Source organism: Eumetopias jubatus, unplaced genomic scaffold (assembly GCF_037043125.1).
Source record: "Eumetopias jubatus isolate StellerSeaLion01/CBP00866 unplaced genomic scaffold, mEumJub1_p1.0 scaffold_12, whole genome shotgun sequence".
Taxonomy (NCBI): Eukaryota; Metazoa; Chordata; class Mammalia; order Carnivora; family Otariidae; genus Eumetopias; species Eumetopias jubatus.
This window is the reverse complement of record NW_028274818.1, coordinates 106,982,807-106,996,888: the sequence shown is the minus strand read 5'-3', so window position 1 is coordinate 106,996,888 and position 14,082 is coordinate 106,982,807. Positions and strand designations below refer to the sequence as shown.

The 14,082-nt window shown below is 46.9% G+C and overlaps 1 protein-coding gene across 1 annotated transcript; it reads left to right on the top strand.

The window, feature by feature from the left end:
• The first annotated feature begins 7,616 nt into the window (after positions 1-7,616).
• LOC148162885 (speedy protein E4-like) lies at positions 7,617-12,090 on the top strand. The gene is made up of 6 exons (XM_088016737.1): positions 7,617-7,731; positions 8,232-8,429; positions 9,078-9,136; positions 9,658-9,743; positions 11,682-11,850; positions 12,031-12,090. Exons 1-6 carry the CDS (start codon positions 7,623-7,625, stop codon positions 12,088-12,090), a joined length of 681 nt encoding a protein of 226 aa, XP_087872863.1. The 5' UTR covers positions 7,617-7,622.
• Positions 12,091-14,082: the final 1,992 nt, after the last annotated feature.

Here is a 14,082-nt window from a genome sequence, read left to right as displayed (position 1 = left end):
TTGTCTTCGCTCCTGTTAGGGATCAAGGAAAGGTGTCACCTCGAGTGGAGGGCTGTGTTTGCGTCCTGGATCCCTGGTTCTTTGCCTGCCCTGAGATCTATCGGGTTGGCACTGAGATTCCCCACGAGCAAGAGAGGACAAGGAAAGGGTGTATCGTGTGCACGTCAATGAAATATTAGAAGTTTCACTAAAACACTGGGATACAATTAATACCCAGCCATGACATTAGATATTGTCATCCATGGGCACATGGTTTCTCCAAGGAAGGGGAGGGAAATAGAAAATGTGGCTTGTCCAGATTACACAACGAATGCTTAAATACTGTAGAACAATCAGAAATCACATACAAACTCCAAAATAAAAACAAAAATACCACCAAACCCAGCTACCTGAGATCTTGCCCATCAAAGAGAATTATGTGTGGGTTAGGTTAAAATGTCATTTTTCAAAGATGGGACCATAAGGATGACGATTTATCAGTATTTGTGTGTGTGTGTGTGTGTGTGTGTGTGTGTGTGTGTGTGAGATTATATAATCCTGTTGTTGGTCAATTGCTTCTTAACCACTGGCAGGTGGTGGGGATTAAAAGCAAAATCTCCTGCCATCCAAGAAATCCTCTCCACGAATATACAAATAAGGACAACTGTTCTGTTGTTTTTTAAAAAAAGATTTATTTTAGAGAGAGAGAGCGGGGGGAGGGGCAGAGGGAGAGGGAGAGAGTGAATCCCAAGCTGACTTCCTGCTGAGCAGGGAGCCCCATGCAGGGCTCGATCCCACAACACTGAGAACAGGACCTGAGCTGAAAACAAGAGTTCACCACTTAACTGACTGAGCCACCCAGGTGCCCCCGTTCTATTGTTAAATAACCATTAAACCAGACTGTGTTGTACATCACAGGCAAACCACTAACAAGATTGCAAGGATTGTCTTTTCATGCAGCTCAGCAGATACAATCCATTACATAGACGTTCTCAGGCTAAAGAGCACACCTGTTTCACGTTAACAGGACTTGCCAGCACCATTTGCTATACGTTTTTTCATAGTTCATCCTCACCTGGTAATCTGGGTGCCCATCCGTGCTAGTTGTTTCCGTCCAAAACTTCTTAACCTCTCTCTGACAAGCAGGTAGTTACAGCTCAGAGCTAGGTACCTAGAGCCCATCCTTAACTCACCTGGTGACAGAGAGACACCACCTTCCTTGAGGTTTACATTTCAAAGAGATGGCTCCCAGGCCCTTACGAACAACCTTCCCTGGTTGTAATGCTGGCAAGACAGTTACTTAGCTTCTAAAGAGATTTAGACACATATGAAATCAACAGAGTAAGTTCTCTCCAGGTAACACTCTTTTCAAAGGTAATAGTAAGTACTGATTTATGCAAACGAATGGGCACATAACCCATTCCTGATTTCCCTAGCTGAGCTGCTACATCAACTAATCCTGCACAAAAGACGTGCTTCTCTGGAAGCTGTGAAGTCTTGCCCAGCTCTTGCTGCTAGTAAGTGTGGCCTGTGCCCAAATTCTCACCGATGGAATGCTGGAATTCGAGCGAGGTGACCATACCTCCCCTGGGCCTGAGCCTGGAAGACTTCCAGGCACGTTTCTTCTGTGTTCTTTTCCATTTTCAGCAGGTAAAGGATGGAAGCTGTGCTGAGCACCTTGGTGAAGACAGGCAGAGCCCCTCTCTGCTGGGTCCTGGCCTCCAGCCCTTGCCTCCCCCACCAGCACTGACCCGCTCAGCTGAAGACTGGGACGCCCTCCCGCCTCTCTCTCCATTCTGGCTGTGAACTCTGGCTGTTGTACCCCTTTGCCCCATAACACCCAACTCTGTCCCTGCATCTCAGAGAAACGCTGCCCCCCCCCAGGACCCCTGCCCCATACCTTGGCCTGGATAACTCTCTGGGACGCTTTTGGAGCTCACCCTTCTCTCCAAATGGTTAAAACCTGTCATTGCATATTCATATATTTCCCCCTTCTAGAAACTTCTTTAAGCGGGGAGGGCAAATCTGAACCCTGTGATTCTGTCTGGGCCAGAAGCAGCAGATCTGCACCTTTTAATGTGGCTTCATTAAGATCTCTACACATTTATTAGTGTTTAAAATATAAAGCTTTCTCTTTTTGTATTTGTATTTGTATCAAATACAAATATTTTCCCCAATTTGTCATTGACCTTTTTAACTTAATGTTTTACCCTTATTTTCTGCCGTATGGACATTATTTTTTGTGTGTTCAGATTGTTCACTTTCTGTTCATAGTTGTCATCTGTTTTGACACTGTATTTGAAGCCTTTCCCGCCCTTAATTTTCTAAGTAGTTACCTGCATTTGTTCCTATTTATTTTTTTCTCTTTAGTGCATCAATTTTAGTAAGATAACTGGCACCCATCTTCAAGATTTGTAAATCATTCTTCTCTTAAAGTCTTTCAACCATTTCTTCCCAAAACTAGCACATTCACTGTGACCAGGAAATGCCAGCGGCTAAGAAAGCCCAAGTTTCTAATCTGTATGAAAAGAATTGGTTCTTTGAAGCCTCGGCACACGTCTTGCTTTAATGGAAGGCGCTGCAGAAGTGTCAGGAAAGTGACTGTCAGATCTAAATTCCCTCTTATTCAAAACACTGGTTGGATGGGATTACGGGAAGCTGTAACAAAGTAAGACAACCCAGGCGGCTTTAACAACAGAGATGCATTGTCTCGCAGTTCCGGAGACTGGGAGTCAGAGATCCAGGTGTGGGCCAGGCTGGTTCCCTCTGAGCGCTGTGGGGGAGGGTCTATCCCATCCTCTCTCCTTGGCTTGTAGATGACAGTCTTCTCTCCATGTGTCATCACACTCTCTTCCCTCTACCTGGGTGTCTCTGTGTCCAAATCCCCCCCCCTTTTGTAAAGAATGATGTATTTATTTTAGAGAGAGAGAGAGTGCACATGAGCAAGGGGAGGGGCAGAGAGAGAGGGAGAGGGAGAGGGAGAAGCAGACTGCCCGCTGAGTGCGGAGCCCAACTCGGGACTCGATCTCATGACCCTGAGATTATCACCTGTACTGAAATCAAGAGTCGGATGCTCAACAAACTGCACCCCCCAGGCACCCCCCAATTTTCCCTTTATATAAGGACACCACCCATCTTGGATGAGGGCCCACCCTAAGGGCCTGATTTTACCTTGATTTCCTCTGTAAAGACCCCACCACTAAATAAAATCCCATTCTGAGGCACCAGGGGTCAGGACTTCAACATATGAATGGGGGGGATGGGGGGGGAGAGGGTACTCAACTCAACCCATAGCATTTGTGTACCTGGTCATGTCCAGTTTGCTTTCTCACTGCCTTGGTTATGTTAACATGGGCAGAGCCCTTACAGATCATCTTATCTAAATATTTTATTTTATAGGTGAAGAGATGGGTGCTCAGAAGGCGGGAGGATTTGCCCAAGGGCACATGCTGGTTTGTAACAAAAACACTACTTTCCCATTCTCCTCCCCCCACCCCGCCATCTTTTATACAGGCATATTGTAACTACTGGTTTATGTCCTCCACATTGTCTATCATAAGGAGTCTGGGCAGATGAAGAAGGAGACACAGTGAATAGGATATAGGACTTGAATCAGAGCAGCTGAGGTGAATCCTGGGGTCTTCAGTCTTTTGGGCTTCGCATCCCTTGTTTCTGAAAAACGAATCCCAGAACCTGCTTTCTCCACTCAACAGAGAAAATGAGACAATCCGTCTGAACATGTCTTATAAAGGATGAATCTTTATTTCGGAACAAGATTTGCAAACATACATGGGCATATTGGCATGTAGACAACATTTATAACACTGAAAAGAGGCAATTATAACAGACTACAAAACTCAACTGATTTTAGGACCCACCAAGAGTATGTCAGCCTTGGTGGAGGGGAGTATAAAAGTCAAAGACCAAGATTGGCCTTTAATGCTTAGCTTCAGACACCAGTTCTTAGAGATCAGTATCCAGAACCTCTTCCCATCTGCCCATCCCAGAATTCTCTTCTGTGGGTTAGTGCTCCCTGTCACCTTCCTAAGGTGTCTCTAGGTCTTATGGGTCACAGAGGGGAATACAGAGACCATTCTTCACTAGGGAATGACAGGCCAGGGTGAGCAGCCCCTGGTGAGCCATGACTTCCGAGTGGAGAGGGCAGTTTTTATACCAGTGCAGACACATACACTTGGGATACGTATCCAAATCAGAGCTGAGGCTGCTGCATGGGTTGTCACCGGCAAGCTGGCCAGAGGATTGGAGCTGGTTCTGAAGGTCCACTTGAGGCCTGGTCATAGTCTCCTTCATCCAATAGTGGCTTGGCTTTCTTTAGGACCCCATTGCCCTACCTGGGTGGCATGTCCCACAGAGAGATTTCCAAATCTGAATGTGCATCCATAAAAAAGTTAAATTGGCCCCCACCTCAGTTCTGTTGATCCAGAACCACTGAGGCTGGATCCAGGTATCTGGATTTCAGTTACTTTCTCCATGTGATCCCCATTTTGCATTTGCAAAGCACTGCTGTTTTCACACTACTGATATTTGTGCAACGTAGCTACAGCCACTGAAAGAAACAGAGGAGAGGTGGTAGTTTGCTTTTCTCCATCTGAGTTGTTTAGTCCATTTTTGGGCAATGTACCAAGGTATCTTGAGATGGGCCCTGCCTAACTGCAGCGCGTCTGGACAAGGTGGCGGGGGAGAAAGGATGATGCAAACCATCTTGAAGAGCCCCCCTCTTCAAAGTAATCCACACTTTCACAGCAAAGACGAGAATTTTAATGGGGACAGAATATCCACCTTCTGGTATCAGGAAGCCTCCCTGGGTGGAAGAATGGACTTCTGTTTTGTTACGGGAGGACCCGACCAGCTATGCTGGCTGAAAGCATCAGCAATGGAATCTGAATGCAAATTGGCTTCCTAGAGATTGAACTTCACCAGCTATGAGTCACATGTCCTTCACATGGCAGTGCCTTTTCCATCAGTGGGGACCCCCAGGAAGGCCTGGGCCCAAGGATGCTGTGCAGGAAGCCCAAGGCCGTCTGCATGCTCTCTGAGACCTCGTCCAAGTGTGAAAGTTGACGATTGCAAACAAAGGACACAGTCGATCCCTTGCACCTTGAATCAACTACTTTTTAAAAATTTCAGCTTTGTTGAGGTATAACTGACATATAAAATGGTAAGATGTTTAAAGTGTACATCATAGCGATTTGATACATGTAGCCACAGTGAAAGAATTCTAACCATCTAGTTAAGTAACACATCCATGACCTCACATACTGACCTTTTTTTGGGGTGAGAACATTTCAGTTCTACTCTTGGCAAATTTCAATGATACAATACAGTGTTATCAGCTGCAGTTACTGTGTTTTATATGAGATCTTCAGACCTCATTCATCTTATCCCTGAAAAGTTTTCACCTTTTTACCAGCCTCTCCCTAGTTTCTCCACCTTCCCAGCCCCTGGCAACCTCTTCTTTACCTTCTGTTTCTATGAGTTTGACTTTTTTTGCTGTTTTCTAAGATTTCACATATAAACGATACCACACCGTATTTGTCTTTCTCTGTCTGGCTTATCTCACCCAGCATAATGCCCTCAAGGTCCATCCATGTCACAAATGGCAGGATTTCCTTCTTTCTCACCTATATATGAGATATATATCTACACATCTCTATATATATATACCTCACATCTTCTTTATGCATGCATCTGTTGATGGACGCTTGGGTTGTTTTCGTATCTTGGCTATTGTGAGTAATGCTGCAAAGAACACAGGAGGGCAGATATCTCTTTAATATCCTGTTTTCATTTCCTTTAGATATATACCCAGCTGTGGAACTGCTGGATCATATGGTAGTTCTGTTTTGTGGTTTTGTTTTTTTTTAATCTTTTGAGAAACCTCCATATTGTTTTCTGGGTGAACTGATTTGACTTTATTGATGCTTGGAATGAAATACGTAAGTGATCAAAATACAAAATAAAACTTTAGGCACATCCCGAATAACAGATGTTCTTCTCATCAAAGTTCAAACAATGGATCGAAAGCAAGATTTAGCCAAAATGTGGACACAACCCAGGTATCCATCAACAGATGGATGGATAAACTAGAAATGGTATGTATGTATCTATATATTATATTGTTATTATATTATTATGAAAGGAACATGCAAAAATACACACACGCACACACACAATGGATATTATTCAGCCTTAAACGGGAAGGAATTCTGACACACACTATAACATGGATGAGCGTTGAAGACATTTTGTTAATGAAATAAATCAGAAACATATGGACAAATTCTGTATGATTCCACCGATAGGAGGTACCTGGAGTAGCTAAATCCATAGAGACAGAAAACAGAATGGTGGTTGCCAGGCGCTGGGGGAGGGGAGAACAGGGAGTTATTCTTCAGTGGGGACAGAGTTTCAGTTTTAGGGAAGATGAAAAGGTTCTGGAGGAGGATGGTGCTGATGGTGGTACAACAACCCAAATGTGCTTAATGCCACCGAATTATACCCTTAAAAATGGTTAAAATGGTAAAATTTATGTTATGTTGTTTTAACACAAAAAGAAAGAAAGAGTGAACAAGATTCAGATGCCCAGGTAAAAAGCAGAGGTAGGAGGTAGGAGGTTCAGAAGTCAGCTAGCTATTTTGTTACCGCATCTGTGCTCCCACGTGCTTCCTACCTTCTCAAAAAAACAGATTCTGCCTTGAATTGGAGATTTTCCATTTAGCCTTTTTGTGCATGTGACATTTTACTCATAGGATGCACAAGTGGTAAAATTTCTGGGTCAAGAGTGTTACACACACTCACAAATTTTATATGCAGACTAGAGCAGATTAATTGCAATCAAGAGGCAGGTTTTGGGTGATCTGGGGACTTCTGAAATTGTAGACACTGTCTGAAGTGTGTGGGAGCACATGTACAGTTTTCTACGAGTTTAGGTTCCCAAAACGTCTCTCGGGCTCAGAGATGCCCGAGAGTAGAGCATGAGTGCTCCCCTAGCACGGAATCCCCAACACAGTGTCAGTAAAACATCAAGTGGAAGAACTCTGCCAAATCAAGCGATTTAAACTAACTTTTAAATCCAACAAGTCCATGTACCTGGCACCTTCTTTACATACTCATTTCACTCTTGTAAAATCTTACCTTTCTGCTCTTCCCAAATTTCCTTGTCTCTTTCCTCCCTCTCCCACCAGACCGCGCCCTGAAATAGGAATAGAAGGATGGAGAGAGCTGGGCATCTGCTGGAGAGGAGTAGAGTGACCCAGACCCCTCGAGGACGGTTTTGGAGGATGGTCCAAGGCTGGGTCGGTGGCAGGAGACAGCCTTTACCCTGAGCTCCAGAAGCGGACATCGGTCTGGCAGTTACGTGTGTTTCCCTTCAAACTGGTTGCCAGGCTGGAATGACCTGTGACATCAGAGGCTTCTGACCTTCCTGATTGGAAGGACCAGACTCCGTGGTGCTTGGCAGTGAAGGTGGACAACAGCATCTTTACGGAGCTTTTCTCCACTCCTGGCTTTGCCCCAGCCTAGAGAGGGATAACGGGCTTGTGTTCAGCCAGAATCCAGAAGAGGAGTTTGAGCACAACAGGGCCTAAGTTTTCTGGAAGGGCAGAAAGAGCTTGGGAGGAATCATGGCCAGTTGTCAACCGTGTTCCCAGTCTGAGGACGAGAGCCCCCAGCCTAGCTCCTCAGGGTACCCCTTGGAGGCGGTGGTGGATGAAGAAAGCCCGGGACCATCAGGTGAGGAAGCAGGAGGGGGAAGGGACTTGAGAGGCTTGACTAGTAAGGAGGAATGTGTACCAGAAGTCAGGAAAAAGTGTCTGAGTAGGGTGTGTGTGTGTGACAGGAGAGATTGAGAAAGCCAGGGATCGGAGAAGGAGAGTACAGGAGCTGGGGACAAGACTATCCCCATAGAAGGAAAACCCAGGAAGCAAGGAAGGAGGGTTAGGAGATGAGATCCAAAGATGAGATGGAGGAAGAGAGGAAATTATCCCATTATTTCCATGGGAGAAGTTATCTACAATGAAGAAGTTTTGAGGATGGGGGTGGTGAAACAGTGGCAAAGATGAATGGGGTCAGATGCATATCAACAAAGGAGAAAGATGGAAAGATGGTTTGGGAGATGCCAATCATCAATGAGGCTGGAGAGAATGAAGGGGAGGTTTGGGTTTTTTCGGGGGGGAGGAAGGGTGGTTGAATTCCAAATAAGCTTTATACTGTAGCCTGGTTTCTTCGCTCAGCCCCCTGGGTAGACCCCTGCCCCGTACCTCAGTCCCCCGGAAGGAAGAGGAGAAGGGATGAGTCAGACGAGGAGACAGCCTCGGGGACTGAGGACATCTGGGTCGTGGAGACACTGTGTGGACTCAAGATGAAGTTGAAGAGACAGCGGGTGTCTTCAGTGCTCCCTGAGCACCACGAGGTCTTCAACAGGCTGCTCGGTAGGAAGAGCACCCTCCAACCCTGTTCTTTTTTCTCTCAAAACACAAAAAACTTCCAATGTTTATGCTTTTCCAGTGGAAAAGAATTCTCTGCAGGTTGGTGAGCTCTCCATCCTTGGAGGGCTCCATACTGATCCCTCATCGGGGACACTTAAAAATGACAGGATTAGGCAAGACTTGGAGAAAGGTCTGTACTTGGGATAAGAAAGCTTGGTTTTAGTTGCACTCCTGAGACGTCTTCGCTCTTACTGGATTTTTGAATCTAAATGCCTTTGGCTGTGTGTGGGGGGGGAATGACAGGCCATCTTTGTACCCTGATGTCACTGTGGGTTGAGAAGATGACAGTGAATGACTTTATGGTCTCTGCAGTGGCACATCCATGCATGATGAGACAGCATCACTGTTTACTTCACGTCTAATCCTGCAGGTGTGCGGCTGACACCTACCTCTCTCTCAGCCACCCCACAAGGGGAGCTGCCAACTTTTCTTGGCCAGTGAATGGTCTTCGCTGCCCTCTGCCCATCAGCCTCACCCTTGGCCTCATCCTGAGACTTCCCCGGGGGAGGCATCGTGCTCCTCTTTGCTCTGGAATACTCCCACAGTAACCCCATTCCGCTTGCCAACGTGACACGTGCTCTCTTTTCACAGAGGATCCTGTCATTAAAAGATTTCTGGCCTGGGACAAAAATTTTAGAGTATCTGACAAGGTACTGTTGTTGTTCTCCACTAAGATGTATTCTTGCTCCAACACCTGTCCTGGGGCAGGGGGATGCCTCCTAAACCCTGTCGCCAACCTCATGCCTGCCAACACTTCCCCTCGGGGACCTTGTGGTTTCTTGCAGATCCTCTGGGACCTGAGTCCCAGGTGTGCCCCTCTGGCTGTTGCCACCTTGAGTCCCTTCTCCTCTCAGCTCTTGGCCAGGGTGGGGGGGGGTGGGGGCTTCCCTTGGCTCCAGCTTATCAAAGACCCTCCAGAAGCCAGCAGTCCTAAAGACAAGCCCTCAAACCAGCACAACTTGCTATCCTGGGGGTGGGGGTGCGGCGGGCACCAAAAACTCTTTCCCTTGACTTCTTTGGTTTGCAAGCAACCTTCTGACACCAAATAAGCAAGTTCACCCAGCACGTCCAAGCAGCAGCACCTGCTCCAGCCTCCCGTGCCCTTTCCCCACTGGTCTTTCTCTCCCAGTGTGTGACCTCTCTCTGACGCCTTTTCTCCTCTTTCCGCCAGTATCTCCTGTCTATGGTCATAGCTTACTTTAGCCGTGCTGGTCTATTCTCCTGGCAGCACCAGAGAATTCATTTCTTCATAGCGCTGTGAGTATTTTGCTTCATCCATCAGCAGTTTCCAATACCCTGGGAAGACAGAGGGGCGAAGTGGGACTCTGACCTTTCATCTTTTTTTTTTCCCAACCTGTTTGTAACTGTTTTTTAAACGTTTTTTTTTAATTTTTAATTTTTATTTATTTTTTTTAAAGGTTTTATTTATGTATTTGACAGAGACACAGCGAGAGAAGGCACACAAGCAGGGGGAGTGGGAGAGGGAGAAGCAGGCTTCCCGCCGAGCAGGGAGCCCGATGCGGGGCTCGATCCCAGGACCCCGGGACCATGACCCGAGCCGAAGGCAGACGCTTAACCGACTGAGCCGCCCAGGCGCCCCTTAAACCTGTTTTTTAAAAAATTGTTTACCCTGTGTATAAAAACAATAGGATTATAGTATTGTGGGGTTTTTTTTTAATACTGTTCTTTGTAAACACAAACAACCCTAACATCAGCTAAGAGGCTGACCAAAGAAAACATAAAACCCTCCTAAGAGGGAAGGAAATAACGGACACCGCCCTGCCCCAAGCAAATAGGCTCGACAAGCCGCCAGTTCTGATCCGCCGCCTGTCTCCCTCCCACGGCCGGACCAAGCGTGATTGTCTCCCTCCTCTGCGCTCCCAGCACAAATGCCTCGGTTCAGGCCCTCAAGACATAGCACAGATCTGTTGTGGATGCTTCCACTGGTGTTTCTGACAAGCCCGTCCCCAAGCCAGTGAGCGCTAGGTGCCTGACGTCTTTCCAAAGCTCCAGTCTCCTGCTTCACCCTCCGTAACAATCTTGCCAGCTAGTGGCACTCTCGGTCAAGGCCAGGGTTCCCGGCTTGGCTCCAACCCTCTCATCGCCGTCCAACTTGTTCACCTTCTTGGTATTTCATCCTTCTAAGCACCCTTCCCTCCATTCCTATACTGCTTTTTCTGTCTAGGTGATTTTGCACATATACCTAAAAAATATGACCTGTCCTCAAGGTTGATTCCAACTCCCAAATCTTCAGATGCACCCCCCGACCCGCCGACCTCCCTGACTTCTCTGCACCCTAGTAGCGCTTCCGTTAAACTCCTAGTCTCCTGGATATTTTGGACTATAGTTATTTCTTATCCACCCACCACTCCACCCTTCTGCCCCCTTCCCCAATCCCATTAGACTAGATGCCTATTGAAGGCAGGTCTTGTCAAAATATGACCACACTCTCAAGGACACTCAGCACAATTCCTTCCATTTTGCAAATTTAAGTTATGTTGAGTCTAGGAGGTAATCAGCATTGCACTTGACCATGAGAAAAAGCATTCATTTATTCATTCAACAAAAACGGATAAAGTGCACCTTATGTGGGTATTAAAGAGGGCACATCCTGTGTGGAACACCGGGTGTTATGCACAAACAATGAATCATGGAACACTACGTCAAAAACTAATGACATAATGTATGGTGATTAACATAACAATAAAAAATTATTTAATTAAAAAAAAGTGCACCTTATGTGCCAGAGACCATGAGGCGACTGGAAGAGAGATTCAAGAAGTGCGTGTTGAATTAATGCAGCCACGTGAACCCAGTCCTGTATTAGTCATTTGGGAGGAAAGCCGTGATTACGGAAATAGAGCAGTCAGCTCCCGCCCACAGGAGCTGTACACGTTCCTGCTCCACGGGGAGACAGGTGTGTGCACAGACAAGCTGAAGCGAAGGGGGCACGTGTGGGGATTGAAAACAGGGCAGGATATGCCCGCAGGCTTCCCGGTGAGTTCTATCTTCATCCCCAAGATGGGAGAAGTCTCTGCCCCACCGTGCCTTCCTGATGACTGGGTGGCGCTCTGTGACACGGGGTAATGAGCAGCCTGTGTCTTTTCTGGGAAGCTGAGCTCAGGTGGCGGGGGGCGGGGGGGGGGTCGTCCTTCCTGTCCTGCTCCTGACCAGCAACCTGATGTCTCTCTCCAGCTACCTGGCCAATGACATGGAAGAGGATAACCAGGCCCCCAAACAGGCCATCTTTTCATTCCTCTATGGGAAGAACCGCTCCCAGCGTCCCTTGTTCCACAAACTGCGATTTCAATTCATCCGATCCATGGGCTGGAAGACCAGGGTGTCCCGGGAAGAGTGTGAAGAGGTGGGTGCGCTGGGGGGGTTTGGGGTAGGGGGGCCCAATGGGAGAGAGTGGGGAACATGGAGGGACATGGGATTCGGGACGAGAGAGAATTAGAGCCTGGACAGTGGGAGGGAGCCGGTGGGGGGGGGGGCGGCGGGGGCATCTGGAGGTTGTCTTCTCATGTGGCCGCTTGTCTTCCAGATCCAGGCTTTTGATCCAGAGCTGTGGGTATGGGGGCGAAATCGCACCCTTGTGCCCTAGAGCTCCCGGGACCGGGGAGGCCTGAGGTCATCGGCCTGAGGGAAGGTAAGTCTGTGTCCTCACGGGTCCAGGCACAGTGATTTCTTGTGTACTGAGGGACTCTGCAGAGTCCAGTTGCTGGACCCACGCTCATATCCCCCGCCCCACACATCAGCTTTCCACACGCCTTGAAAAAGAGCAGCTGTACAGCCAGACGCTGACTCAGGTCCCAGCCATAAGCTGACAACCACACAGAGGGGACACGTGTGGGGGCCAGACCTCAGGAAATCCAGTTCATCACAGAGGCACAGACTTGGCTGAAATAATTCCATTGAAAGCAACTGGGCCCAAATGATAGCTTTGACGAAATGTTGATTTTCTGTGAAAAGTGACTAGGTTTCCAATTTTTTCCCTAGATTGTGTTTTGACTTTCTCTTTCATCCCTCGGAGATAGTAACTATAGGGATTTATTTACAACAAAGTAAATGTCTAACAGTAGGATATTTGATGGACCAGTCTCCCTATCCAATAATAAAAGATAAATTATGACTATGTGTTCATCCAGATTTGCTTGCAAGCACATTGCTTATGGCCAGACCACCTGTGCATCCTTCACGTCCCCTGCCTGCTTCTGGACCAGTCTCCCATCTTGTTCCATTACACCTTTCCCCTCAGCTTTATGGTCAAGGAACTTTGTCAGAATGAGTAAAGCTTAAGAAATACTAGTTTCAGCACGGCTTATTGTGATCGACACATAGAGTTATAGATTTGCGCAGAGGATTAAGTAAAGATTTGGTTTAAATAGTGTGAACTAGCTCTCTCAGTCCATTCAGGCTCCTACAACAAAGCACTACAGACTGCATGGCTTATGAACAACAGACATTTATTTCTCACGGTTTGGAGGCTGGAAGTCGGAGAGCAGGGTGCCAGACCCTTTTCTGGGTTGCAGACTGGGTGGGTTCTGAGCTAGGTCTCTGGGGTCTCTTTTATCAGAGCACTACTCCCATTCATGAGGGCCCCACCCATGACCCAGTCATCCGAAAGGCCCCGTCTCCTAGCACTGTCACCTTGTGGGTTAGGATCTCAATGTCTGAATTTGAGGGGGGAGATAACAAACATTCAGACCATGTAGCATTGACTAAATTTAGGACTAGGTGCTATGGTTAAACATGAGGATCTAGGGTTAGATCTAGGATGTCGGGGGATGATCTGGTCTTATGGTTTGGGGTGCTGGTGTGTTAGTGATGTTTGCCATATGGTTATTAGTTCAGACTTTAAGTAGCACAAAAGGACCAAGGTGAGTGTCAAGTCTAAAGTAACATTCTCTCAGGTTTGTTTTACTCCCTGAGCAGAATCCCCTAGAGTCCTGGCTATCAAGCAGATAACTGGGCCTGACCTTAGACACATTAAGAAATTTTTGGAGTCAGGGTCACCAAAGTCCAAAAGTCATAACTGAAAATGAATTGGGGTTTAGAATGAAGGATTAGAGATAAAACTGGATTTATCAATTAGTCTAAACTCTGGTCAGAATTGACCGAGAATGTGAATAATCTTTATATCTGGAGAGTCGCCTCCTTTGCGATCTGACTTCCTCTCTTCCTCTCAATTGCAGATCCCTGAGCCCAGGGGAGACGCAGGTTTTCAGGAGGAAGTCAGTCCAGACCCTAACAACAGACATGAGGAAGGAAGAGAGGAGTCTCTTGTGCAGATAATCTAGAAGAACCCAGGACCTTCTAGAATGAGCTGAATGGAATTATCATGTTGTATCCCTAGGAGCTGGGAGTACGTGTAGGAGTCCACACGTCCCGACAGAGGGACAATAAGAAACCAGGTTTTTTTTTCCAGGTTCCATTCCTTCCTGGGGCACCACCAAATATTTCAGATTGTTTAATTCAAATCTCCCCTGAGGTAGAAGTTGGAGGTCCCATTTTTTATGCATTGGGACACAGATGAGGAGGAAATTACTTCAAAAATATAAAATTAGAGACAAAAGGATTGTAATAGCCTAATATA